Source organism: Vombatus ursinus, unplaced genomic scaffold, assembly GCF_900497805.2.
Source record: "Vombatus ursinus unplaced genomic scaffold, bare-nosed wombat genome assembly UNPS02005236.1, whole genome shotgun sequence".
NCBI lineage: Eukaryota > Metazoa > Chordata > Mammalia > Diprotodontia > Vombatidae > Vombatus > Vombatus ursinus.
In genome coordinates this window covers 8496526-8524091 of record NW_020945014.1, presented here as the reverse complement: position 1 = coordinate 8524091, position 27566 = coordinate 8496526, and the positions used below count along the sequence as shown (strand labels likewise).

At 36.6% G+C, this 27566-nt stretch overlaps 1 protein-coding gene across 1 annotated transcript in view; it reads right to left on the bottom strand.

Annotated features, from left to right (window-relative positions):
• The window catches only part of FAM135B (family with sequence similarity 135 member B), a 312399-nt gene that overhangs the window by 54259 nt on the left and 230574 nt on the right, over nt 1–27566 (bottom strand). The window contains exons 7-8 of the mRNA XM_027845146.1: nt 4887–5040; nt 288–337 (exon numbers count right to left, since the gene is read on the bottom strand). Coding sequence (XP_027700947.1) covers nt 288–337; nt 4887–5040 — 204 coding nt within the window. The remainder of the gene's footprint in view (nt 1–287; nt 338–4886; nt 5041–27566) is intronic.

Sequence of the window (27566 nt, the reverse complement as noted above, 5' to 3'; positions counted from 1 at the left end):
ACACACACATACACATATATACACATACAGACACACATATACATACATACATATACTTAGACATATACATATATACTGAAACAGTATGGATTGACTGATTGAATGTGGAGGGATGATATCAGTTTAAGGTCAAATATGAAATTTTGCAGTCTATTTTTACCTTACTCTCTTGTTTGTGTTCATTCTTTTTGACCTCAGTACTGGACAAAAGACTGTCACTTGACTTCCCAATATATCTATTGCCATACAACACTAAGGAAATACAATACATCCAATTCACTAATTACCTGTAGCTCTGAACACAGAAGAGATAATGTTTCTTCAACAGCAAGTTTCTCTATGGGAGGAAAAACAAAGGCAGAAAATGAAACTGAGGTCAAAAGTAAAATTGAAGAGTTATTAATTAAAATGAAGATGCTAAACTACAGATCCTTCCATGTGTCCATGAAAGGGTTTTTTTTTTTTTGTTAAATTCTATAACAACCCTTAAGTATCCTAGGAATAAGTTTAGACATTTTTTCACTAGCCACCTTAATTCCAAGATCAGAAATCAAGCTGTTGGACCTTCCTTCTTTTACTGTTCTGGAATCATAATCTAATCAATGTTGTTGTTGTTCAGTTGTGTCTGACTCTTCATGAACCCATTTGGGGTTTTCTTGGAGTGGTTTGCCATTTCTTTCTCCAGCTCATTTTATAGATGAGGAAATTGAAGCAAGCAGGTTTAAGTGACTTGCCCAGGGTCACACAGCTAGTAAGTATTTGAGGCCAGATTTGAACTCAGGAAGAGGAGTGTTTCTGACCTGGGCTGGTTCACCCTTCCTGGGGCACCTGGTGTCTTCTCACTTCTGGGGGATCAAAGTATTGATAACATACAGTGTAGACACCCAATTGGCATAGCCCACTGCAGCTGCTAGCTGCAGCCTCCCTGGTAATTGAGAATATTAGAGTGGGCCACCACACTAAGCAATCTTATGTGACCTTAATATTTTCACACAAAAAAACTTCTCAATACAGGTTTTAAGAATACATTTTACTCTACTAAACTAAAAAAAAAGTTAATAGCAATCAACAAACAACAAAAACTTTTGCGTACCATGAATGTTAAACAATATTTATTAAATGCTTATGTGCCCTCAGGCACTGTGCTAGGTACTTGGAGCTTGAAGACAAAGATGAGAAAGTTCCTTTGCTCAAGGGACTTACATTCTATTGGCAGAAAACATGTACACAGAAAATTAAACACAAAACATGGAAAGTTGACACAAAATGATTTTTTTGGGGAAAGGGCAATAGCAATTTGATCCAGGATTCTCTTGCTGTAGAAGGTCAGAGCTGAACTGATCATTCAAGGAAGCCAAGGATTCCTTAGGACTGAGTTGATAGTGCTTTCCAGGTAAGCAGGTGAAGAGATGAATGCCAATTTAGAAGATATTACAGTACTTCAGTTGAGAGGTTATTAAGGATTGAACTAGTACAGTAGGCATGCAAATGGTGAAAAGTAGACAGATGTGAGATATATTATGGAGATATAAATGATTCAGTATGAAGGGTGACGGAGAGGCAAGAGTTGAGAATTACTCCAAGGTTACAAACTTGGGTGAGCAGAAGAATAGTGGTGTCCTCAACAAAAATATGAGGTAGCTAGATGGCACAACAAATAGAACGCTGAGCCTGGAGTTAGGAAGATTCAAGTTTAAATCCAGCCTCAGACACTTACTAGCTATGTGACCCTGGGTAAGTCACTTAACCGTATTTGGTTTAGTTTCCTCATCTGTAAAATGAGCTAGAGAAGGAAGTGGCAAACCATTCCAGTATCTTTGCCAAGAAAATCCCAAATGGGGTCACAGAGAATCTAACACTAGTAAAATAACTGAACAACAACAATAATAGAAATAGGGAACTTAGGAAGAGAGGCTAGTTTAGAGAAAACAAAAATGAATTATACTTCAGACAAGTTGTTTTTGAGAAGTCCAGTGGACATCCAGTTAGAACTGCCCAATGGAAAGTTGGCCACATAGGACTCAAGTTCAAGAGAGAGACTGGGACAGGACACAGAGACCTGATAATTGTCTGTATAAAGGTGAACCAATGGGAGCGGATGAGATCATTGAGATAGGAAAAGTTGTGAAAAAAAAAGGGAAGGTCAGTGTCCTGGGTTAGAAAGGGGGTAGAAAATGGATAATAATCCATGAAAAAAAGATGGAGGAATGAGACAAGATAGGGAAGAGTAGAGAAAGAGAACAGGTGCGCACACACACACACACACACACACACACACACACACACACACATACATCCAGGGAGGAAAAGCTACATAGAAGGAAGGCATGGTCATTATCAGTCTTAGTCTTAATCAAACTTGTTAATTAAGTTTTTTTTAATTAAGTTAACTAAGGGATGTTTCTACACATCTTTAGTAAATCATGAGACTGAAGAGATATGTCCTGTGATAGAAAATTATTTACAAAAGCCTGTCTGTGAGAGTGACGAAGGTGATGTGTGGTGAAGAATGCTGGACCAATCACAGACTTAGCCTCTCCAAGCTAAACATCTGCAATCAACAGAAGTGGTGGGCCCCAAGGCGAGATGACTAAATGAAATAAGTCATTTTGTGACAATCACGGGGGGGGGGGGGGTTGAGGGGGGGGAGGTTTCTCTTAATCATTGTCAACAAGATTCTTGTCAGAGTACTCTTTAATAGGCTGATCCTTCACTTGGAAGATGACCATCTACTCAAGAGGCAGTGTGGCTTCTGAAAGGGCTGAGGAATGGTGTTTGCTGCCCAACACCTCCAGGAGAGGAGGTCTGTACAAAACACCTGACCAAGGCCTTTGATACTGCCAGTTGTGAGGTCTTGTGGAAGATCGTGGTAAAATTTGGTTGCCTGGAGAAGGTCATCAGTATTGTACGCCAACTCTATGATCACATGCTCGCACAGTTTCTGAATAATGAAAGATGCTCTCGTTGTTTCCCACTCACCAATGGAGTGAAGCAGAGCTATGTGCTTACTCCTATGCTTTTTAGCAGGACATTTCAATGATGTTGCCCAATGAGGATATCAAGATTAGCTACTGCACTGATGATAAATTATTTAACTTGAAAAGGCTACAAGCCAAGTCTAAAGTGGAGGGAAGGTGGTGCACAACTTTTTGCTCACAGGTATTTGTGCATTTGATGCAGCCTCTGAGACTGAGATACAACAAAATATAATCAACTGTCACTTGTGCTGATTTTGACCTGACAACACCAAGAAAACACAGGTTCTCGACCAGCCAGCACTGCACCATCCATACATTGAACCGTTGGAGGTAGGAAACAAGGTATGTAGAAAGATAGAAGGGGGAATATATTGGCAAATACTTGCATAGTTTTGGGGAATTCATAACTCAGTGGCTTTGTACCACCTGGGCCAGGTCTCTGAAAGCCTAATTTGATCTATGAACCTATGATTCTATACCTGTGTTGGTGGAGGGATTCTGGTAATGTCATAGATGCTTGAAGAAGAACTGAAGTAATATTTTCTACCATCTGTATCATAGGATTGGAGTGGGGATCAAATCAAATGAAATATGTATAAAGTGCTACATAATCATAAGCACTCTAAGAGACCATTTATTCTTATTTATGGTGTCGTTATTCCTTTTTATACAATCAAAGCATTTTAGAGTTGGAAAGTATTTTTTTAAAGTCACTTAGTCCAAACCATGAAGAGTTTTAATGGAAGGGGACCTACTACCTACTGTGACAGTCCATTTGATTTTGGAGTAGTTCAGATTGTTGGAAAGTTTATTTTTTACCCTTTATATCAAGGATAAACTTATCTTTTTGCAAAATTCATCCATTGACCTTGAAAGAGGTCAAATCCCTCTTCTATGTGATAACTTGTAAATTTGAAAATGCTTGAAGCAAGCTATCATGTTCCCTTTGAAGAGTCTCTTCTCCAGGCTAAACATTCCCAGTTACTTCAACTGATACCCATGTGGCCTAACCTCAAGTGTCCTTTTCACTCTGGTTGTTCTCTTTTGAGTTCTCTTCAGTTTATGAATATTCTCCCAAACATGTGCCATTGAGAACCGAACACAAAAATAAGACTGTGGTTTGAACAGGGCATTGTGGACTTGCTACTTGGTGGGGCTAAGCTACATAAGAACTGAGTTAAGCTGCGGACCTAACTCCTTTCCCCTCTCCACAGACTGAGCTGGTGGAGGATAGAATTTTGTCTCTGAGGTTCTGGGGACAATGTTTTTTTTATTGCTAAACCTTTAAAGTAAATATTGAATTGTAAAAAGCTAACCTGTTAAGTGGTTAAATGCAACCTGGGTGCTTGGATCCCTAAAAGTGGAAGGGACACAATTGGTAGAGGCTTGAGCAAAGGCAGAAATGGGAGACTCATCCCAATCCAGAGAGCCCTAGGGGAGAAATGAATTGTAAAACTGGCCTCGAGCAATCACTGTTACAATCACAATACACTGTGACATAGGCCAGGACTGACTTTCTGCCTTCCAAAAACCATCATGTTCATGAGACACTGTGTAACAACTGCTATAGTCTGTTTTTTTTTTATTTCCCTCCCTTTTTTGTTCAGTAACTGAATTTTGATGTGAACAAATGTATTTTTTTCTTGTTAAAGAATAGTATACAAGAGAATGACATGAACATATCACTACACAAAATATAAAATATAAAGAGAATGATTATGAATAAATAACAAGTATACTTTCAGATATAATACATTCTCTTTTTCTTTATCTGTATTAAGTTCTTTCTTTTTTTTCTTCCTTAATATCATAAAATATAACCTTCTTATTAAATATCAGACCTGTGAGCTAACCAAAAATGCCCACACTATAGTGATGGTTGGTAAGTAGAAATACAAGTTTACTTACCCAGCTTCATTCGTGGGAAATCTGGGATGTCCTTCATGAGGATGAGGAAGTAAACATATAGTTCTTGGTATGTGTTCAAGAGCAGGTGACACAGGTCCCGGTGCCATTTGTATGCATGTTGCATACAGTTCTCAGAGGGTGTATAAAAACTTCCCTGTAGAAGAGAAAGGGGACATCTTCAGTAGTCCCAATGACATAGCACAGCTTTCTCTGTAAGAGATAACTTTTTCTTGAAGTCTCCATTTAGATCAACAACAAACTTTTCTCAAGTTTCTGCTACAGTGTCCTGATGGAGTGAATAGAGAGTAAGTGGGTACAAAATCAAATTTAATAAGATAGGTTCCCTGCCCGCAAGGAACATTATCATTATCATCATCATTACCACCACACACAAAAAAATAATAGCTAGCATTTCTTCAGCACAAAACATTTTACGAAGTGCTCAATAAACATTATTTCATTTAATCGCCACAACAACCACAGGAGGTAGTGTTGTTACTATCCTCATTTTATAGAGGGGGATACTGAAGCAGACAGAGGTTAAGTGACTTGGCGAGGGTCACACAGCTAGTAAGTATCTGAGACCAGGTCTTCTTGATTCCAGGAAACCCTATTCACTATGTCACCAAGAGCCTCTGAGCTTGGATGGAAACTTAGAATGACATTTAAGATAATATGCAACATTTTTAGGACATCGGTGAGGTCCAAGGTACTCTATGAGGTCTAAGAAGGAAAGAACATTTTTGACTGGGGGATTAAAGAAGACTTTGTGAAGGAGTAGCTTTTAGTCATCCTTAAGAAAGATGAACATGATTTCATCTAGAAACAGAATGACATTTCAGGCACAGGAGAAAGCAACTGCAAAAATGAAGAGACGATTACATCTGGGATATGTTTAGGAGAGGCTGGAGAGTATCCTTTGAAGCAGAGTAGAGTGAAAGATAGCCTGTATATAGAGAAGCACCATACTGAAGACCTTAAATGCCAGAGGAAACCATTACAATGTTATACTCCTAGCAGGTGCAGTCATTAAAAATCTGTGAACATTGAGAACTGACTTTATATGTAGACAAAGACTTTCTATCCATTAAAGGCTGAGGGACATAGGCCAGGACTGACTTTCTTTCTGCCTTCCAAAAACCATCATGTTCACAAGGCACTGTGTAACAACTGCTATGGTCTGTTTTTTTTTTCTTTTTCCCCCATTTTTGTTTAATAACTGAATTTTGATGTGAACAAATATATTTTTTTCTTGTTAAAGAATAACACACAAGAGAATGACATGAACAAATTATTGCATAAAAGCAATTCCTCTGAAGGCACGTGTGAAACTAATTGGAGGTTAGAGCAGTAATTAGAATACAGTAGTTCAGGCATGTGGTAACAAGGGCCTATGTATATCAGGGTATTTACCAGTATGTATTGAAAAGAGAGGTTACTAATTGTGTTGAAGACCCTTAAAAAGATGATGAAGTTATTTGGTTATTTTTTCTTCCTTTTTCCTGGCTTTCCTTATCTTTCTGCTCAGCTTATCAGAATAAATGAAATCAAACCAAACCCTGGACCCTCTCTGAGGAAAGACAAACAGAAGCAACATGTCAAGCTTCTCCAATCAAATAAGACATAAGCCAAAACTAAAATGGATAGCCTATTAGTAAAGTGTTTTTATTGGGCTATTGTCAATTCTATTTTCCTCAAGTGCCATTTGATGGGGCTTTATAGTTCTTTATTCTGGCCCCTGGTGCCAGTGGATAATTCCATTTTCATTTCACCTTCAGCTCACCCTGAAGATGCTTAGGGATGTAACTGAGAGGATATAGAATCTATGAAACCAGCGATTGAGTTTGACTTTTAATATCAGCCTCCGGTACCGTGTGCTTTTCCAAGGAAAGTTTAAAGCAGTAGCTAATCAAATACATTTGTGGGGAAGGTGAAAAGATAAAGCAAATGGAGGTAGCAAAAGGAAAATGTTGAAACAGATTTTTTTTAAGGAGATAACTTCTCCTTCCCTAATTAAATATTAATAACAGCTTCAACCTCACTATACTCATCATCATTATCATTATTATTATTACTAACAGATACGTGATTTTTTGGAAATCCTAGTTAAAAAAAAACTTCTAGAAATGCAAATCAGCAAGATGCATAAATAGAGAATGTCATACATATATGACAGATATGCAGGAGAAAGATACCTCAGTAAAACTAATGAAATGGTTCTCATACTATACATACATGTTATTTCCCAAAGTTATTTCCCTGCACCAACCTTCTATTCTCTATATCCTGGGATTTTATGTTCTAAAGTTTCTTCCTGCCCTTACATTCTAGTGTTCTATATTCTAACATTCTATGCTCTAAGGTTCCTTCCAGCTCAGAGCAATCCATGAATATCAAATTAAAATTTCATGAGTTTGATGGAAATAGTTCAGTGACTCTCTTCAGCACAATAGCACAGAATCTTAACAACTAACCCTTTCAGCTTGTCCTGACATAATACATTAAGCAACCAAAAAAGAGAAGTCGAGAGGAGAAAAAGGGACTTTAGACTATACAAGCATTAGCTGACCACACTAAAATGTATGGATTAACTCAGGTTTAACTGTGCATGTGAACATAATAGTCATAGGCTAAAATTATGTGAAGTCCTTCTATATCGTTACGAAATCAATTTTGGTCCAAGTAAGAATCACATATTCTGATCAGGATCTATAAAATCAGATCAGGATCTCAATTTTATTTGATTCCATAAATACTTTTCGAGTGCCTTCTGTGTGGATAGTACAGGTTTGGAAGTGATCTCAGGAGTTATCTATTACACTTTTTGGTTGAAACACAAATCCACATTAAGGGATTGCCTTGATATTCCTTAAATTCTGTGATAAGGAACTCGGTAACTTCCAGGAGACCAGTCATTAGAAACATTTAAATTTATTTTATATAATGAAACTGCAGTTTATACATGTATTCTTTATGGTATACAGCATGTGTTTATATATGGAGATTCACATATACACATAAAGAATCACATGATTATAGGAGTTAGAGCTAGATTATAAGATATAGAACTTAGAAATCAACTCATTGAATGATTTCAGTTGACATATGAGCTTGCCAAGATCCAGAGAGATTGTACAACTTGCTCAAAGTGGCTCATGAAGATTGTAATGAATTGTGATTCAAACTGGACCCCCAGGCTGAATCCAAATAATGTTCTTTCCATTGTCACCCTGTGTTTGACTATAGCTGGATAGACAGTGTGGCAGAATGGAAAGAACACTGGACTAAGAACTGGGTCTGGAGTGTGGGGGTAGGGAAGGGTAGGGAAAACACACTTATCAAGCATCTATTATATCCCAGCTACTGGGATACATACTTTACAAATATTATCTTATTTGACATTCATAAAAAAAAGTAGGTGCTATTACTATCCCCATTTTACAGTTGAGGAAACTGAGACAGAGGGGAGGGAGGGAGGGAATAAGCATTTATATAGGGCCTACTATGTGCCAGGTACTGTGCAAAGTGCTTTACAAATTTTATCACATTTTATCCTCACAAAACCCTGAGAGGTAGGTGCTCTTATTATCATCATTTATAGGCAAGAAAACTGAGGCAGAAAGAAGTTCAGTGACTTATCAAGGGCGACACACCATTTAAGTGCCTAAGTATTTCAAAGGTAAGTGTGAAAATCTGTACTTCCCTTGTATTACTATTCACTGAAGACTCTGAGCATGTTAATTCATTCAACTTGACTCAGTAGGGTGGAAAGGGAAAAAAACAATATATATATTCATATATATCATCCAAGAAATATATATATGCATATAAGTACATATGCATGCATAAATATATTACATTTACAAATAGGAACATATAATGCATGTGTGTATATTATATATTATATTGTAGAGTAATTTTATCTCTTTGAAGCTCAGGTTCCCTATCAATGAAATGATGATGATCATGTTTACAGACCAATCAGCACATGGCTGCCCTGGGTATCCAATGAAACGATGCATGTAAAGTGATTTTTTTTTAACTCATGAAAGCCCTGTTATAAATGTGATATGTTATCATCATCATTATTGATGTTCTATAAACCTTACGCTGGGAATTTTTTAAACTTTTATTACTTTACTGTTATAGAAGTACTGTAGTACAGCTGAAGAATGTTGGTCCTGGAACTATGGTATCTGGGTTTGTTCTGATCCTTTCTTTGGGATTTTGGGCAATTCTCTGCACCTCCTGAAGATGCAGTTTGCCCGTTTGTAAAAGAAAGATAATAATGTTTGTACTACCTTCCTCAATAGATTATTGTGAGGAAGAATCTTTATCAACCACATTGTGCTATCGAAATAGGAACTATCATTATAGTGTAAAGAATGTTGGATCTGGAGTCAGTCATGCTATATTTCAATGTTGGTCCTGCTACTTTCTGACCTTGGAACCTTGAGTAAATAACAGCCCTTCTTTCCATCTCTGTTGGCCCATCTGCAAAATAATCATCTTCCTCTTCTTTTCCTTCTCCTCCTCCTCTTTTTTTTACCTTTTTTCTTCTCCTCCTCCTCTTTTTTTTACCTTTTTTCTTCTCCTCCTCCTCCTTTTTCTCCTGTTTATTCTTTTTTTCACATTATTATCATGATGATAATAATAACAATAGCTAGCATTTAAGTAGCTCTAAAACTTATGCAAAGCAGTTTATCTATATTATATCAGGTAGTTAGTTTTGCTTCATTTGGATTCAGGAAGACCTGAGTTCAAATGTGGCTTCAGATACTCTTACTAACTGCATGGCCTTGAGCAAATCACTTAACCCCTATTTGTTTCAGTTTCTTCATCTTTAAAATGGGGATAATAATAGCACCTATATCCCAGGGTTTTTGTAAAGAACAAATGAGATAATAATTATAAAGTGCTTGGCACATAGTAAATTCTATATAAATATTAGTTATAACAACTCTCATTATTATTGTTATTATCTTATTTGATCCTCATAAATATCCTGTGAGATCAATGCTTTATTATTCTCATTTTACAGAAAAGGAAACTGAGGCTGAGAGAGGGTAAGCAACTTGCACAGGGTAACACAGGTATTATATTTCAAAGAACAGATTCCAACTCAGGTCTTCGTGATTCCAAGTCTAGTGATCTACCTAACAGGCCATCTATCAGCCTACGATCTCAAAGGACCCTTCCATATTTAAAATTCTATGTTGTAATTCCTATGATATTTATCTGATGATAATATTTTACCTTTGCTGTCCCCTTCTCATTCCTCTGACCAAAACAGGTTTGCTAACTTTCTTGTATTAGCTCTAAGAGACTCCTAAGCAAAGCTCTTTGATCCAAAGAGTGAAACAGGTGGATCCAAGGGGAATTGCATACAATATTTTGGGGGAAATCATCACATTCCAGTCAAATAACATCTGCTGTGTACAGGACATTTTGCTAGGAATGAGGAACACTAAATACTTTAGATACCAGAATTTATACAATCGCTTCCTATACTCCCCCCGCCCCGTCACCTAAAATAGGAATGTCTTTCATCACCGTATTGCAGGTCATACATAGGAATAGATAGATAGATAAATAGACAGACAGATAGATAGATAATACATATGTGTATGTGCACACACACATGTCTGTATGTATGCAGTGCATTTTATACATGTGTATGTATATTTATGTGTATACATATATGTATATGTGTATACACGCATGTGTTTGTGTGTGTTCTTTTGGGGAGGTGGGTTCTGAGTGGGTGTAAGACAGATAGGCTACCACTACCCACAATGTCCAGAACAAATCCTTAGGGGGGCCCCTCCTTCTTCCTTTTTCAGTATTTGAAGGACTGTCAATAAGGAAAAGGATTAGACTTGTTCTGCTCAACTCCCAAGTCTAGAAGAGGGCAGCATGGGTAGAAACTGCAAAGTGAAACTTCCTAATAATCAAGGCTTGTTGGTCATACAATGGGCTGCCTTATGAGGAAGTCTTTAGGTAGAGGCTACTCAATCATTTGTCAGGGATGCTGAATAGGGCTAGTAAATCACAGGGGGATGGGAAGGATATAAGCATTGATTCATAGGAGAAAATAGCTAAGAAAAAGGAGAATAATAAAACTCATAGTTTCAGATATCTTTACACAAATATTCAAAGAATGGTTAATAAATGAGGCAGAGTTCTTAACATATAGAGGTAAGTTTGACCTCAGAAGTAGACATGATGATAAGTGATTCATGATGAAAATGCAGTCTTTAAAGTGTATATCTTTTGTAAGAAAGAGATTAGAAGAAGAAAAATAGTGCTTAAGAAATATTATATTTCAAGATAATAAACTCATATAATGGCATCTGTGAACCAGAGTGGGAAAATATGAGGGTGAAGATTAATAAAGGGAGAATAGAAGTAATATTTTAGTGAGAGTTCGATGTAGATGGTACTGCTATAAGAAGGAAATGCATGGAAAATGCCAGAAGCAGATCATAAAACTGACATAGATAAGGGTTATAGTAGGTAGGGGTACTAATTATTTGGACATCTGCTAGAATATTTTTTTTGATTGTTCATTTATTTGTTCCAACAAAATGACTAGATAAATGCTTTCCTTGTTTTAATGAAGGGAATGGAATATGGTATACACTGAAGGAAGTTTGTCTGGATTGTAAAGAGCTTAAAGGAGAGTAATGTTTAATAAGGATGGAAAGGTAGGTTGAGGATAGTTTGTGGTAGGCTTTAAACGCCCTACTGAAAACTGTCAATGGACCAAAAGCGCTGACAATGGTCCAAAATTTCTGATAGGTCTTATAAATGTAAAAGACTGAGTATAGGACAGACTTGGCAATAAGCTAAATCTATGCCATAGAATGACCAGCCTAGCTAAGTTGGAAGAGGTTCACTACCAGAAGGCTGACCATCACGTTATATAACCATTAACCACAGCAACTGATGAAAGCTACATGCTAATGCAAGCAAGCTGTGACCTATATCGTTGGAAAGAATTCTCACGACAATATATCGTGTATGTGCATTTATTTCCTGTCAGAGAGATCTCATATTAAGGGTATTTCTTATGTTCAAAAGTAGCCTATATTCAGATGAATAGAATATATAGCAGCATACTATAACATATGGAATGTAAACTTGGCATCAGAATATGTGGTTTTGAACCCTATCTCTGCCTATTACTAGCTTTATGATTTTGGGCAAACTATTTTACCTGCCTCAGTAACTATTTCTAAAATGAAGGGACTGGATGATTTCTAAAGTCCCTTTTACCTCTAAATCTAGGATCCCAAATCATTGTGTATTTATTCAATATAATACTGAATTGGGTTAATTTTTCTCATGTGAGAATAGGCCAGCATGTGCATTAAAACTGCTAATATGTTTCAGTCTGAGTTGCCAATAGCATTCAAAGTATACAGCCAGTGATAGATTATCACTGAGCCAGCCACACTCTCTAGCCTGGCCACCTGGGTCATCAACTGACATATATCAGCTAAATGACTGCCTGGAGTTAAGGTTATGTGGTCTATGAACATAGAAAAGACTGGAATAAAACTCATGACCTGAGTACTACTAATACAATACACTAACCAAATAGGCTAACCAGGCCTCAACCTGCTTTTGCTACATCTGTTAGTGCTCTATAGATAATAGACCGTCAAAGATATCATATTCACCAAGAAACTTATTCACTATAAAAGGCATTGTCTGATCCTGACCTCCTTCTACTGAATCAGTCCCTTTCAGATGACCCTGGCAGTGTGGCCATCACACAAGAATTCAATGAAGCCATTCAGAACCAAAGCAACCTGTTGAATTCCCAGTGGTTTCTAAAGTGCTCTATGTATGCCATGAAATTACAGAATGTCAGAGTTGAAAGGGACCACATAAATCGAGTTTTGTATATTTCACAGAATCACAGAATGTTAAGAGCCGAAACAGATGTCAAAGATCAAGTCCCCCATGAGAATCTCACCCTTACAGAAAGTCTAAGTTGGAAAAGTAATCAAAGATGTTCTTGTCTGAACCTTTCATTTTGCAGTAGAGATAACTGAGGCCAAAAGTGAAGAAGCTTGCCTACGGTCATATGGTTACTAAGTGATTGGAACCAAGATTACAGCCTAGGTCAGGGATGGGGAACCTGAGGCCTTGAGGCCACATGTGGGCCTGTAGGTCCTCAAGTGCGGCCCTTTGACTGAATCCAAACTTCACAGAACAAATTTGTTCTTCTGACTCCAAGTCCTATGTCTAAATTTTCTGGTATTTCTATTGTCTTTTTCTCCTCTCTCTTCAAGCAACTCTATATAGCCTTCTGACTACATACTCCCTGACCTTATTTTGTCTGACATCTTTCACAGAGCCTGGCTTTTTCTCTCCATCCATTTGACACTGATCACCCAATGGGATGTGACAAATGTGTACATCCATGCACCCTTAATCCTTTCCATCTTGCTGCTGCCCCTCCAAAAAAAAAAAGCCACAAACACTTGTACAAGGATTCTCAGAAAATCCCATCCCAGTATGTACCATATAAGTACAAAAGAGGGAAAAAAAAGAGAGAACTTTTGAATTCTAGAACTTTTGAGAATTAAGTCATGGCACGCCTGTTTTGTGTTGTTCTTGCTTCTCATTCCTAAGTAGAGAGTCAGATAGTTACAGAATTTTTCAACTGGGGAGATTCTTGAATTCTTTTCCACTCTCATTGAACAAATGAAGAAATGGAAGACAGGAGCAGCATTCACATTAGTGTAAATGCTATTAAATTAAAACACCTCTGAGGTTTTACCTCACTTCCAGGAAATTGTCAAAGATGACAAAGGATTGGAAGAGTTAACACTGCAGTGGTTGTGCATAGATAAGCACATTAATGTAATTTGGGGGGAGCAATGAATTGGCTAAAACCATTCTGTAAAGCAATCTGGAATATGCAAAGAAGGTAATTTAAATGTCCAAACTCTTTGGCATATACCCCAAAGAGGTTAATGATGAAAAGAAAGATTCCATATGCAGCAAAATATTTATAGTAGCACTTTTTTGTGATAGCAAAGAACTGGAAATGAAGTGGGTGTCCATTGACTGAGGAATGGCTACACAAATAGTGGTACATGAATGTAATGGAATATTACTACGCTGTAAAAATAGATGAACATGATCAGTACAGAGAAAACTGATGCAAAGTAAACAGAAAGGGAAAAAAAGTACATGTGTATATGTGTGCGTATAATGACTGTAAATATAAATATTATATATGTAATATTTAACGACAATGGAAATGGAAAAAAAAACACCAAAGAATTGAAGATGAATTTTGTGAAATAATAATGACGAAGTGCTATCCCAATGAAGATATACGAGAAGACATTACCCACCACTCCTCTGCAGAAGTAGGAAAACATAGGTCTAGGATACCTGATACAACATGGAATTTTTAGATATGTTTAATTTTATGGACTTTTTTTTAACTTTTCATATTTTATTAGATTGGATGTTTGTCTAGCAGAAGACAGGATATGTAGTGAGAAATACAGATGATATAAAAACGTACCAAAAAAGCTATCTCTCTGTCTATTTGAAGTGATTAGTATTGTAACAAAACCTCAGCTATACAGAATCCTTAAAGAGTCCTTTAAATTTTCATATATTTATTTTTATGTGATACATCTCCCAGGTAGAATCTAAGCTCCTTGAGGGTACAGATTGTATCTCATTTTGGTTTTATATCTCCAGTGCCTAGCACAGTGGCATAGAAGACACTTAAGGGTTGTTGTTGTTGTTTTGTTGTTGTTGTTGTTTTTATTAGATTCAATTAAATACTAGATAAGGGGTAAGGGAGACAAGGCTGCTTACAGGAGGGATAAAGCAATCCACGTTAGAAACACAGCTGGCCAACGTTTCCATGCTATTAACAAGTGATTCTGGCCTATAAACAATTACTGAACTTGTAGGTTGGGCAAGCTAGGGGGATGGAGTCACAAAAAATAAACAAACAAACCAAACCAAATCAAAATAACTCTTCCCTAGCAGGTAGCACATTATTCTGCATACAGAGAGCACTTGATAAAAATGTATTGTTGTACAATATGCTCTCCCTGCTTAGATACTTGCCCAGAAATTTACTGATGTCACTCTCATTTCATGATGATACGTAACATTTAAGTTCTTTCTACCTCACAGAACTCTTAATTCATTTACTGATGTGATTAAATGGTAGTCATTTCTCCCATAAAGATCTGGGACTCAGGAAATGGACCAATTTCTAATATAATTAAGAGATCTTGTCATATTTAGGACTTTTTTTTATAGGAACTCAAGGGTAATTATGTAAGTTGATATATTAGGTCTGAATAATTCATAACTTATTATGTTAATAAATACCTCAACGCATACACTGCATAAAGTAGGGATAAATAGTTTAATTGCTAATAATCTGTTTGACTTCAGAAGGCTTTATTTACAAAGTGGTAGAATTAGAAGGATCCCATTGATTTCTTGCTATTCTTAGAGGAGTCCCTGGAATCAGTCCTCAGATGCAACCCTTTCAAACTTAACATGCCCAAAGCATATATAAATGTGTCCATAAATAAGGAAACAAAGCAAAAATTAAATTAAAAAAATAAAGTAAGGCAAAATATATTTCATCAGTATCATGTCTCACAAAATGAATAGCAATTATGGACAAGAACCCAAGATTGTCAGCCTTAGAATATTAACACTGGAAATTAAAACAGATATCTCAAAGGTTGTCAGGCTTCAAACTGTAAGACTCATTGTGCTCCCACCCCATAAGAGGAGAGAATGCCAGGATAATCAACTCCAGTATGCATGAGGAGATTCAAGGAGTAATCATCCAAATTAATAGACATATCCTGATCCTTATAACTCCATCTGCTTTAGAATGATAGGAAATTCACATGATTTTATATTCCAGAAGGGCTACTAGCTGGCACAATGTATAGACTTCCAGGTCTGGAATCAGGAAGACTCATCTTCCCGAGTTCAAATCTGGCCTCAGACACTCACTAGTTGTGTGACCCTGGGCTAGTCACCTAGCCCTGTTTGCCTCAGTTCCTCATCTGTAAAATGAGCCAGAGAAGGAAATGGCAAAAAGATACTCCAGTATCTTTTCCAAGAAAATGCCAAATGGGGTCACAAAGAGTTGGACACGGTGGAAGCACTCAACAGCACAAGGATAGCTGGCATAACAATAACTTCCAGTGTTACCGTTTATGAAGCCTTTTCTTCACAGGTCTGTGAAGTCAGGGGTACAAATAAGATCCTTCTCATTTTACAGATGAATGGAATTCAGAGGAGTATGTCATGTATCTTGATCATATTAAGATAGCTCCTACATAACAGAACCAGGATTCAGATATAAGACTCTCTAATTCCAACTCTTTCCATTATGATTTTTAAGTCTCTGAAATCTTCCTCTTCTTCCTTTTGTCCTCCTGGCATAAACCAGGTTTATTCTGGACTCTGCATCTTTATGCATGGCGTCACCCAAACTTAGAATGCCTTCCCACTTGCTCTATGTTGTATCTACATCATCCTCAAAACAGCAAGGAAGACTGGGATAAATACAAACTGTTCTGGGCTTGAATTCGGGAGACCAGGGTTTGAATCTCAGTACTCAGATTTACTACCTGCATGACCTTAAAGAAATAATTCAACACCTTTTAGCCCTACTTTAAAAAGTCTGCTCCTTCAAAGTACAGCTTTTATCATTCTTTCATCTCTAGAATTTTGCATGGTGCTTGGTACGTAGTAGGTGCTTTATAACATTTGAGGATCGTTCTGAAAACTGAGGATAATAATTAACTAGCTAAGAGGATGATTGTGATGAAGCACTTTGTAAACTGTGAAGTACTACAGAAATGTGAGTCATTCTATGGATTATTTTTGGAAAGTACATTTGCAATGGCAAAACTCTTCTTCCTCCAAAGCTCCCTATTTCTACTGAGGGCACACCGTGTTTCCTAGTCTACCAGGTTTGTCATCCATAGTTCTATTTGATTCCTCCCTCTTTCTCACTCTCCCCATCACTACCCCCATATCCACTAAGTTGTCAAATCATGTTGATTCCACCTCCACAGCATTTCTCACATTTATCCCCCTCTTCTTACTCATATGGCCACCACCCTAGTTCAGACCTTCTTTACCAAGTATCCAGACTATTACGACATCTTCCTTAGTGGTCTCCCTACCTACAATCTGTCCACACTTCAATATATCCTACCAAAAACAAAACAAAAACAAAGCAAAAAAAAAATAACATTTCTAAGGCAGAGATCTGTTCTTATCACTTTGCTGAGAAAACTTTCATAACTTCCTATTGTCTCCAGGATAAAAATATAAACATCTTTAGCATTTAAGGAGCTGTAAAACAGAGTACCTATCCTTATTTCCCTCCACTCCACTTTACTCACTCTATTTTGGCCAATATGGCAACAAGTTTTTCCCTGAACTTGAAATACCATCTTCTATTTCTATATATTTATACAGTTGTTCCCTATATCTGAAATGCACTCGAAATCACACAATTTAAAGGGTCCTTAGGGCCATCTACCATAGTCAAGACTAATTGTCCAAGATTCTGCATACAACAACCAAGTAAGACAAAAGATTGCAGAAATTTATTTTCTCCATTTCTGGACTTCAGGGCTCATATCACTAGGACTAGACTCAGGAGAGAGATACAGTTGAAGATGATAGATAGATAAAAAAGAGGGAGAAAATGAATTGATGAAAGAATGAGTAAACAAATATAGGATAAAAATTATAATCTGAAAGAATTTGTGAGCTCAAATTAAAGTACTTGGCACATTTATAGGTGGAAGTATGACTACTTCTGTGAGTAGCTGAGGCTGAGTGAAAATGTTGGTCTTCAGATTTGAGGAGGTTGATAAGTAGAGGCCAGCATATTCAAGGGGACCTCAGCACATATACAGCAATTCCCAAGAATGACAACAGAAGTAGTAGCTATAGAGGAAATCTATGAAGCAGCTCCCACAAGAAACTTAAGGTAGGATATAAAATTGCACCAGGAAGGTTATAAACAAAGTCTTATGGGGGCTATGAAAAAGACAATGGCATCTCTAATGGGGAAAATCAGGAAAGGCTTCACAGAACTGGATTTCATAGAATGAGTAGGAATTGGACAGATGCAACTAGTAGGCAGTAGAGTATAAACATTCCAAAAAGGAGAAAGGGGATGAGAGAAAATTCAGAAGACAGGGAAAAGATAGGCTGATATAGTAAGTAGTAAAGATTTTAATTTACCTAGAGTATGGAATGTTTCTATATTGTTCAACCCATCTTAGACTGAAAACATAACAAGGATATTGCCATCTTTTAACTTTTTGTCTTTCCCGATGTCCTAAATAGGGTTTTACATACAGTGGATAAAAATTATTTTTAAGAATCTGAATTTAACTGAAATGAAGATAGTGACATGACTGAAACTCACCTCTCTGTCATATAATGTTAAGCTCTCTGAAGAAGGTGAGAGGATGAGGGTGACAAAGACAACTCTGTTTTCTACTGATTTAAATCCCTAACAATGCCTAGGCAGTGGTCTGGATCCATTGCAAGAAGTCAAAATAGGCTTAATTATTAATTCCAGATTTCTGAAAGAATAACTGAGGCAACACAGACCATTTAAACTGGTTCCTGGAAGTGGATCTAGACAAGTTTATTTTTGCTTTCATAAAATCTCAGAATTTTAGAGCTAAAGATGATCTTAAAAATTGCCTATTGATAAAGTGAGAAGAAGTATTCATTGGAAAATTAGGTGTCTTACATTCTTGTTTTTACTATGATTTACTATTGTGACCTTGGACAAGTCACTTGCCTTCTCTGAGGATCAACTTCCTCATCTGTAAAAAGAAGCGAACAGATTATGTAATCTTGAAAAGTCTCAATGGCTCTACCATTCTATGAAGCAAAATAGCTTACTGAAAATCTCAGAGCTCATTAGTGGTAGAGCTGGGACTACTGCCCTTTTCCATGTCTGTTTCATCATATCACAATTGTTTTTCTCCCTTTTTACCATTTTGTCTTATGTTTGCCATATTCCTTTAATAACTTGAATATGTTATTTCTCAAAAAAATGTATTCATCAAAGTGGCCATGCAGAAAGCAATTGATTTAATTAAGTCAGCTTAAGTTATTTTATTTTTCTACTGCAGAAGACAAGGAATCACACTCCTTTAGTGAAAGTGCTGAATCCATCTAAGTCAATTTTTAAAGTCACTAAAGAGATTGGGTACTCCTATTTCTGAGTGGTTTGCCTCCATCTATTCTGTATTAAGAGCAAGCTCTAAACTCTGTGCAACATTAAGCAATTTTACTAACAGTTGGTAAATGGGACTCTTAATATTTAATCTAATTGAGAACAACATTATGTACTTCAAAATGAGCAAATGATTATTTTCTCCAATTTTCATAAAACCTTGAAAAAAACCTTTTTTCAGTTAAATGTCCACATTTTTACAGGCCTGTCTTAAAGGAATGCAATCTTTAAAAATAAATAACCTACATAATACTGTGCATTTAATTGAGATTTGTATATCTTTATTTAGCATTAGAGTTGGATGGGCTCTTAGATATTAAAATATAGAACATTAGGGCTTGGAGATACACTAGAATGTAAAAGATTAGAGGATTTTTGCCCCACGAATGGACTTTTAAAATATCAAAGCCTATAATATCACACAGAATTTTAGAGCTCAAAAGGCCCTTAGAATATCTGACCCCAGTGCTCTGCCCTAGGCCCTCTTTTCTTCTCCTTCTATATTATCTCATTTGATAATGTCATCAGTTCCCACTGGTTCAGTTATCATCTCTTTGCAGATGCAGATGCTTTCCAGATCTGTATATTCAGTCCCAGGCTCTATAATGAGATAGAGTGCTATATCACCAACTGTCTTTTTGAACAATATGAACTTGATGTCCCCAAAACATCTTAAACTCAACATATGCAAAACAGAACTTAATTACCTTTCTTTTTGCCTTATTACCTTTCTCCCCAAAAGCTTCTCTCTTCTCAGCTTCCCCATTTGTACAGTCAAGAGCGCCACCATCCTGGCAGTCACCCACCCTTACAGTGTTCTCTACTTCTTACTCTATATCCAATTCATTGCTAAAACATGCCTTTCTTCCTTCATATCTCTTGCTTAAGTCCCCTTCTCTTCACTCATATAGGCCCAACCCTGGATCAGATCCTTATGATCTTTCTTCTGGGCTATTGCAATAGTTTTAAAATCTGTGTCCCTGACTTAAATCTCTCCCTCACTCCAATCTGTTTTCCACTCAGCTGTCAAAGTGTTTTTCTTAAAGTGATCATGTTACTCTCTTGCTCAATAAGCTCCAATAGCTCCCTGTTGACTCCAGAATGAAATATTAAGTCCTCCATTCAGCATTAAAAGCTCTTTATAACCTTCTGTCTTCCTACTTTTCCTGTTGTATATTCTACTCCCTTCCAATTTACCAACTGGTGGCAAAATTGCTTAACACTTCACACAGTTTAGAACATTGCTTTTAATGTAGAATGGATGGAAGCAAACTACTTTAGAAATGGGAGTATCAAATCTCTTTAGCAACTTTAAAAATTGACTTAGATGGATTTAGCACATTCACTAGAGGAGTGAAATTGCTCAAACTGTACATAGCATATGACTACATGCATGTTTGTTAACTTGTTTTGCTTTGTTTGAGGAGGATAAATTCTAACTCAGGGATCAAGAAAGGCTTCATGGTGGAGGGAGCATTTAAGCACTATGGGGGTGGGAAGAAATCCTATCAGGCAGAAAGTATGGTGTAAACAATTCTGAGAGGGGGGAAAAGTATTTAATAGGTTCAAGGGATAGAATAGATGCTAGTATGTTTGGAGTATAGAATACCTATGAAAGAAGAAGGTGAGATAAGCCTGGAGATTTAAGTAATGACATGGAAAGATTTGAATGCCAGGCAGGGAATCTTTGAGGAATTTTAGTAAGCAAGAAAGTTAATGTGGGATTAAGGATGGGCAAATGTTATTCTAGTTAAAAAAGAAACTGAGAAGAAGGTGGGTTCTTTTCTAAGCCAATGAGTTTGGCATCAATTTCTCATAAATTTCCAGAGTGGACTACTAAAGAGAAAGTTTGGGGGCACCTCAAAAGAAGGGTACTAGTGTCAAAAAAAGATATAAGATAATTAGGAGTCGATCTTTCCAGATTGTCCTCCTTTTCTTTCTTCCTTTTTTTTTCTTCTGGGGCAAGGGGACTGGGTACCTGAACTAGAAAAATAAGGTAATATTGTGGGTATGGTTTAGCTGGATTTCAGAAAAGCTTTTTAAAAATCTCCAAAGATAATCTTGGCGATAAAATGGAGAAATATGAGATAAGCAATACTATAGTAAGATGGATTGAGAATCTGCCTGAGGACACCTCACAAATAAGTCTCAAAGATTTATTATATGAAAAGAAATACAGTAGGTGAGATTTTAACTGAATGGATAGTATAGAATTATTAAGGTGATAGAAAGCCATCACTATCAGTCTGAGTGATTCTTGATCCCAGAACCAGAAAGAATAGGATTTTTGAAAGGCTGGGAAATCAGAGATCACTTTTAGAATTTCCTTAACATGAATGAAGTAAGTTCATATTATTCTCCAAAGCCAAAAAAAAGTAAACAATGTACAGTTGTGAGATCATGAGATCAAATATTTATAGCTGGAAGGCACCTTAGATTTAATCTAGTCCAATCCTCCATTTCATTAAGGAAGAAATTGAGACCAAGAGTGATTGAATGATTTTCCCAACATCACATAAGTAGTGAGTGACAGACAAGAACAAACATGAGCCCCCAACTTCAAATCCAGCATTCTTTCCAAATCATTCATTGTTTCCTAGTCAGAGACTAGGTGTGATTGTGATGCTTGAAACTTTTGGTTTCAGAGGCAGGGGTGAGCAACTTTCACCTTCTTGCCATCAAAAGAAAACTTGGGAGATGATTACATACCAATACATCAAGGGTGATTCTATCAGTGTGATTACTCTCTTCACTGCTGAAAGCCCTCTAAACCTTAGAAAATGGTCTTTGAAAAATAAAATAGCTGAATGGTTCATCACCTTAAAGGCAACATAGTAATGATCCTCTCTGAACTTGGCTAGGTCAGCCTTCCTGATGACATGTATCATACATTACCATGTTTACTCCCAAAGTCTTTCTAGGTTGGGAAGACAGGCCAAAGTTTGTGCTTCACGGCCAATGTCTTTGGGAGCCTAGTGTTACCTATGTATAATGATAAGATGTTAGAGGCAAAAATGATAATAGAATTTTGAACTAGATCTTAAAAGTCTACTCCAACTTCCTCACTTTACAGATTGGGTAACTAAGGCCTAGGAATGGTAAGAAATTTGTCCAAAGTCACCCAGCTCATAAGAATTGTCAGAGGACCTAGGTTCAGATTCTTAGGTTACTACTTATGAGCTACCTTGCTTGCTTCCACTCAGTGTGGCTCCTGTCTTCATTCCTATTCTAGCATGCGCAAGCGCGCACAAACACACACTCTTTCTAAAGATAAGAGCTATTTTTTTCTTTTGTCTTTGTGTCTCCAGAGACTCATTTTACTAACACATTATAAAAATGCTTGATGAATTGAATTAAATGTTTACCTATGGAAGCAGAAAGAACAAACAATACAACTCTCATTTTACAGATGAGAAATCTGAGGTTCTAATTGGTGAAGTTCATTTGTTTTAAATTACCCATTTAGTAACACAGCAAACACCGGAACATTGGTTTTCTGATCAAAACTCTGGAGCTGTCTACTATAGTACTCTGGCTGAACTTAATTTCATGCCAAGGAGGTAGAATGGATAATTTGGTTTCTATGATGAAATGCCTTTTAAATTATAATTGAAGCAGTATATCATAATGAATATAATGAAGGGGTTGGAGTGAGAAAGACTTCAAAAGTTCAGATCTTGCCTCCAACACTAACTAGTTCTAAATCACAGAACTTCAGTTTCCTCATCTGTAGATTAGGGACATAATAACCATAGCATCTACCTTATAAGGTTATTGTGGCATAACATAAATATACATAAATATCAGCTATTATTATTAAGGATAAATGGCTGAAGGGAAGAACAATTTTTGATCTTTTGAAGTACAGTATGTTCCACATAAAGGAATACTGATCTTCATCCAATTAACAAAATTCATTGATAGCTTGGTATTTGCTGGGCTCAGTCCTGGGAATTTGTGAATACAGAATTATATTATATACAGGAAAGGTAAACTGAGGTTAACTATACTTCAAGGCCAAATGTGGTAAATGTCATAAGAGATAACAAACCAAGTGCCACAGAGAACCCTCTAGCTAGAATAATCACAGAAGACTTTTCTAAAAAGTGACTTTTGAGCAAAGCCTTGAAGGATAGCGGTAATCTGGATAGAGCTTGGGTGAGAAGGATATTTCAGGAGGAAGGAATAGTGTCACCAAAGGCAGATTGAGGTAATGGAAAGGCAGTAATATATAGTCATAGAATCACAATAATGTAGTGCTTAAAGGGACCTAATGAACTCTTTGAACTTAAGATCATCTGGCAAAATCCCCTAAATTTTCATATGAGCAAATTGAGGTTTAGAGGGATTAGAGCTTAAATAACACATCAAGTTAATGACAAGACCACAATTTTATCAAAAGACTCTCAACTTTTAGTCCAGTGTTCATCCCCATGTATGTATATGTGTATATATATATATATATATAAGTATATATGTGAAGATATATACATATATATATAGCCTCATTCATGTTTCTACTTAAAATATTAAGAAATTGACCCAGAGTATAATAAATAAAGATGAATTGACTCATACCATATTTTTAAAACATTCAACCTAGTTGTGCTCTCAGAATATCAGAATACAAAATGTTGTAGCTGAATAGGCAGAGAATATTAAAATAAAATAAAGCACACAGACCACTGGAAATAGAAAGAATCTTCCAACAGAGAATTTTAGAAATAGAAAGGCCTTTAGACATCAGTTAGTCAAATCTCTTAATTTTCTGTGTAAGGGAACTGAGACCCAAAGAGCTGAAGCACCTTGCATAAATAGTGTATAAGGGGCACAATTATAATTAGAGTACTGGTCACATAAACATAGTCTGGTGCTACCTTTCCCTAATACCATGTTGCCTACATGGAATTAAGTTACTTTCAAATACCCTTACTTCAAGCAGGAAAAGTACTGTGATAGAAGTAGTATAACAGAATTATAGGTTTTAACTGTATTTTCTCCTTCAGTAATAGCAAGGCAAGAAATAAATATCACTCTATTTTAGATGTGAATAAAATGGTTAGGGTCAATAAGTTGCTTTAAAGAAAATACCCCATGGTTATCCCAAACACATTTCATCAGAAAGGAATCATAAGGGAATACTGACAAATATGAAGAATAGCTAGGATACCTGGCTGCCATATTGGATCAGGGAGGCAGTGAATTGTAGAGGAAAGATTATTTCAGTCCTCATTTTGAACCTAATATTTTTGAGCTGTAGGCTTTGGGAAAGTCACTTCACTTGTCCGAGCCTCAGATTCCTTGTCTATTAAGTGACAGTTTAGACTAAATGATCTTCAAGTGTCCTCCCAGCTCTGACATTTGGTTTTCTATGTTCTAACGCTGTGTTCTATAGTACCTTCTCGGTATAATAGTTTCTGGACTATGGACCTTTCCAACCCTGATATCTATCATTTTTTCTAGGAACATTGAGATTCCAGGGATAACAATAAATAATTGAAATCCATAAGTAATTTGGAAAACCTTACACCATCTAATACATTTAAAATTTTCTCTTTCTAAACCTTTTATCAATGCCATGGACAAATGGATGGGTAACATGCTATCTGGTCTTTCCTCTCTTTCTGTTCGTGGATCACAAAAAGCTGTTCTAGCTTTGTGAGTTTAGGCAAGTCATTAAAAGTCTTCTCGCCTCAGTTTCCTCTTCTGCAAGAGAGTGACAACAATTGCTTTGTCATTTCAGAGGGCCATTGCAACAGTAAAGAAAATGATAAATGTTAAAGTAGGTAGAGAACAATAAAGTTTAAAATATGTGAGCTATGTTTTATTAATTATAATATTTTTTATTCTTCAGATAGAGAAGAGGTTTTTGAGTGTAGAAGGCCTAGAACTAAGTGAAACTTCTGAACATCCTGGCTATATGAAATCTCATCAAGTCATTGAAACTTTGCCCCGGCAACTCTCTCAAACTACAAAGTTGAACAATAGTTGCAGATCTATGTTAGCAGAGGGGCTTTCCTCATCATTAAGCTCACCACACTAATGAAATCATACTGGTGATTTTACCAGGCATATAACTGTGTACGTTACAAATTAATTGTAATATTTTATGTAGAAATTGAGGTTTACATTTGTGAACTGTTAATTATATTGCACATAATTATTTGTTATATTTATTAATATTAATCAGTTAATGAGAACAGGAAAATATATAAGTTTCTCAAAGGCACAGAATCTTGCTTTCTCATCTGGTATCCCCAACGCTACCTTGCCCAGTCCTTCCTGCACGCTTACTGAATCAAACTGAAAACAGTTACAGCTCATGGTAAATACCCTGCACTTATTTCCAACATTGAACAAATACACAGATGACTCATTAACTGAGATTAATAATCGCACTGTTGAACAATAGTGATTTTTCGCCTCCTTGGGAGAAGAAACTAATATCTTTTCCCTCTTCCTGGATGGAGCTTTTATTGTTTCAATATCCGAAGAGCTCTTTTTCAGGTTGATAGAAACCATCAAATGTGTTCAATTATGGATTGCATTTTAGATGTAAAGTTAATGTGGGTCACAGAAGATAAATTTTGATGTTGCTACTAATTCGTCATGGACAGGGGGAAAAAAGTTCACTGATGCAAAGGATTCTTCCCCCCCATATCACAAGCCATATCAGCAATGAAGTCTTCTCTTGCCTAAGTAGAACGGGGGTCTTCTTTTAATGGACAGATTAGGCAAGTGCTCCAATTCTTGAGTGATATTATACTAACTGCACCAAGCCTTTCTTAATTCCTTAGTCAATATAAACTGATTGGCCTAACCAAATCAAACTGGAAAGTTGTATAAAAATGTGTACTGGCCAGTCTACAGCTTGCAGTTGAACGACCCCCTCTTCAAGGAAACATAGCAGTATAGCTAAATCTTGGACAAATGCTAAAAGTAGACCTAGGTACAATCAGCTTGCACCATAGTTAAATAGGGAAAGGACCTTAGGGTAGAGTGAATTTAGGAAATTTTGTAATGCTTTAAATGACCACAAGCTATTTATAGCCACAAAACCCATTTTAACCTCAATATTAATGATAAATAGCATTTGTATAGTGTTTTAAGGTTTTAAAACCCTTTATAAATATCATCTAATTTTTTCCTCACAATAATCCTGGAAAGTTTGCTGTTATTGTTATTCCTGTTCCATAAATGAAGACACTGAAGGTGAAAGAAGACAAACTACTTATCCAGGGTCATACAACTAACAAGTGTCTGAGGCCAGATTTGAATTCATGTCCTCCTGACTCCAAGATCAATATTCGATCCACTGAGCTAATTAGCTATCTATATTCTTCTGGTAATGCTTTATGGTAATACTTTAAGACTCATAGATCACCACAATCTCAAAAGAATCAAAATCTCAGATAACCCAAAGAATAACAGAAAAAAAGGTAGATTGGATGTAAGGAGGTAACGGTATGTTTTTCGTGAAGATTTATCGGTTTACATCAATAAACACATTTCAGGTCAATGTGACAGGAAGTCTTCCATGGAGTACCCCGGTCATTAATGCTTTGTCCTGTGATGTTCAACACTTTTATCACTGACTTCAGTTGAGGCTTACAGTGTTTGTTCATAAAATCTTCGAAGAATACACAGTTGAGAGTGATCACTAATACATGAGATGGTAGAGCCAAGGTACAAAAGGATCTGGAAAAGTTAGTTCATTGGAGTGGTGACTGGTGTTTACTTGGGTTTGGATTTCACAAGTAGAAGAAAGAGGAGGCATGGTGAGGTATAGCAGTTGTTTGAAAATGATCTGATCATTTCCATGTACTGTAAGCTCAAAATGAGCCCAAACTATGATTTTTCAGCCAAAAAAAGTCTAATGCACTCTTGGACTACATTGACAGACACACCTTCCCAGAAGAGGGAAGTGATAGTGCTACTGTACTGTGTCCTGATCAGACCTCTTCTTGGGTATAATGTTCAGTCCTCACTGGCACAGTGAAGAAGGACATTGATAAACTGGAAAAGAAGGCAAACATGATGATTAAGGGCCTGGAATTCATATTATATAAGCAGTATTCGAAGGAACTCAAGAAGAAAAGGCTGGCAGTGTGTACAGGGTTGATGACTGTCTTTGGGTATTTGAAGGGCTATCTCAGAGGAGAAATCAGACTTATTCTTCCTAGCTCAAGAGGGTAGAACCAGGAGCAATAAGATAGAAAACTGAAAGAGTTCATTTAGGCTTAATTCTAAGAAAAACAAAATTAGAGAAGTCCCAAAGTGCAATTGGTTCCTTCAAGAGATGGTTGTTTTCCCCTCCCTGAAGGACTTTGAAGAGAGGCCAGATGATCACTCATTGGGTTAGAGTAGAAATTCCTTTGTGT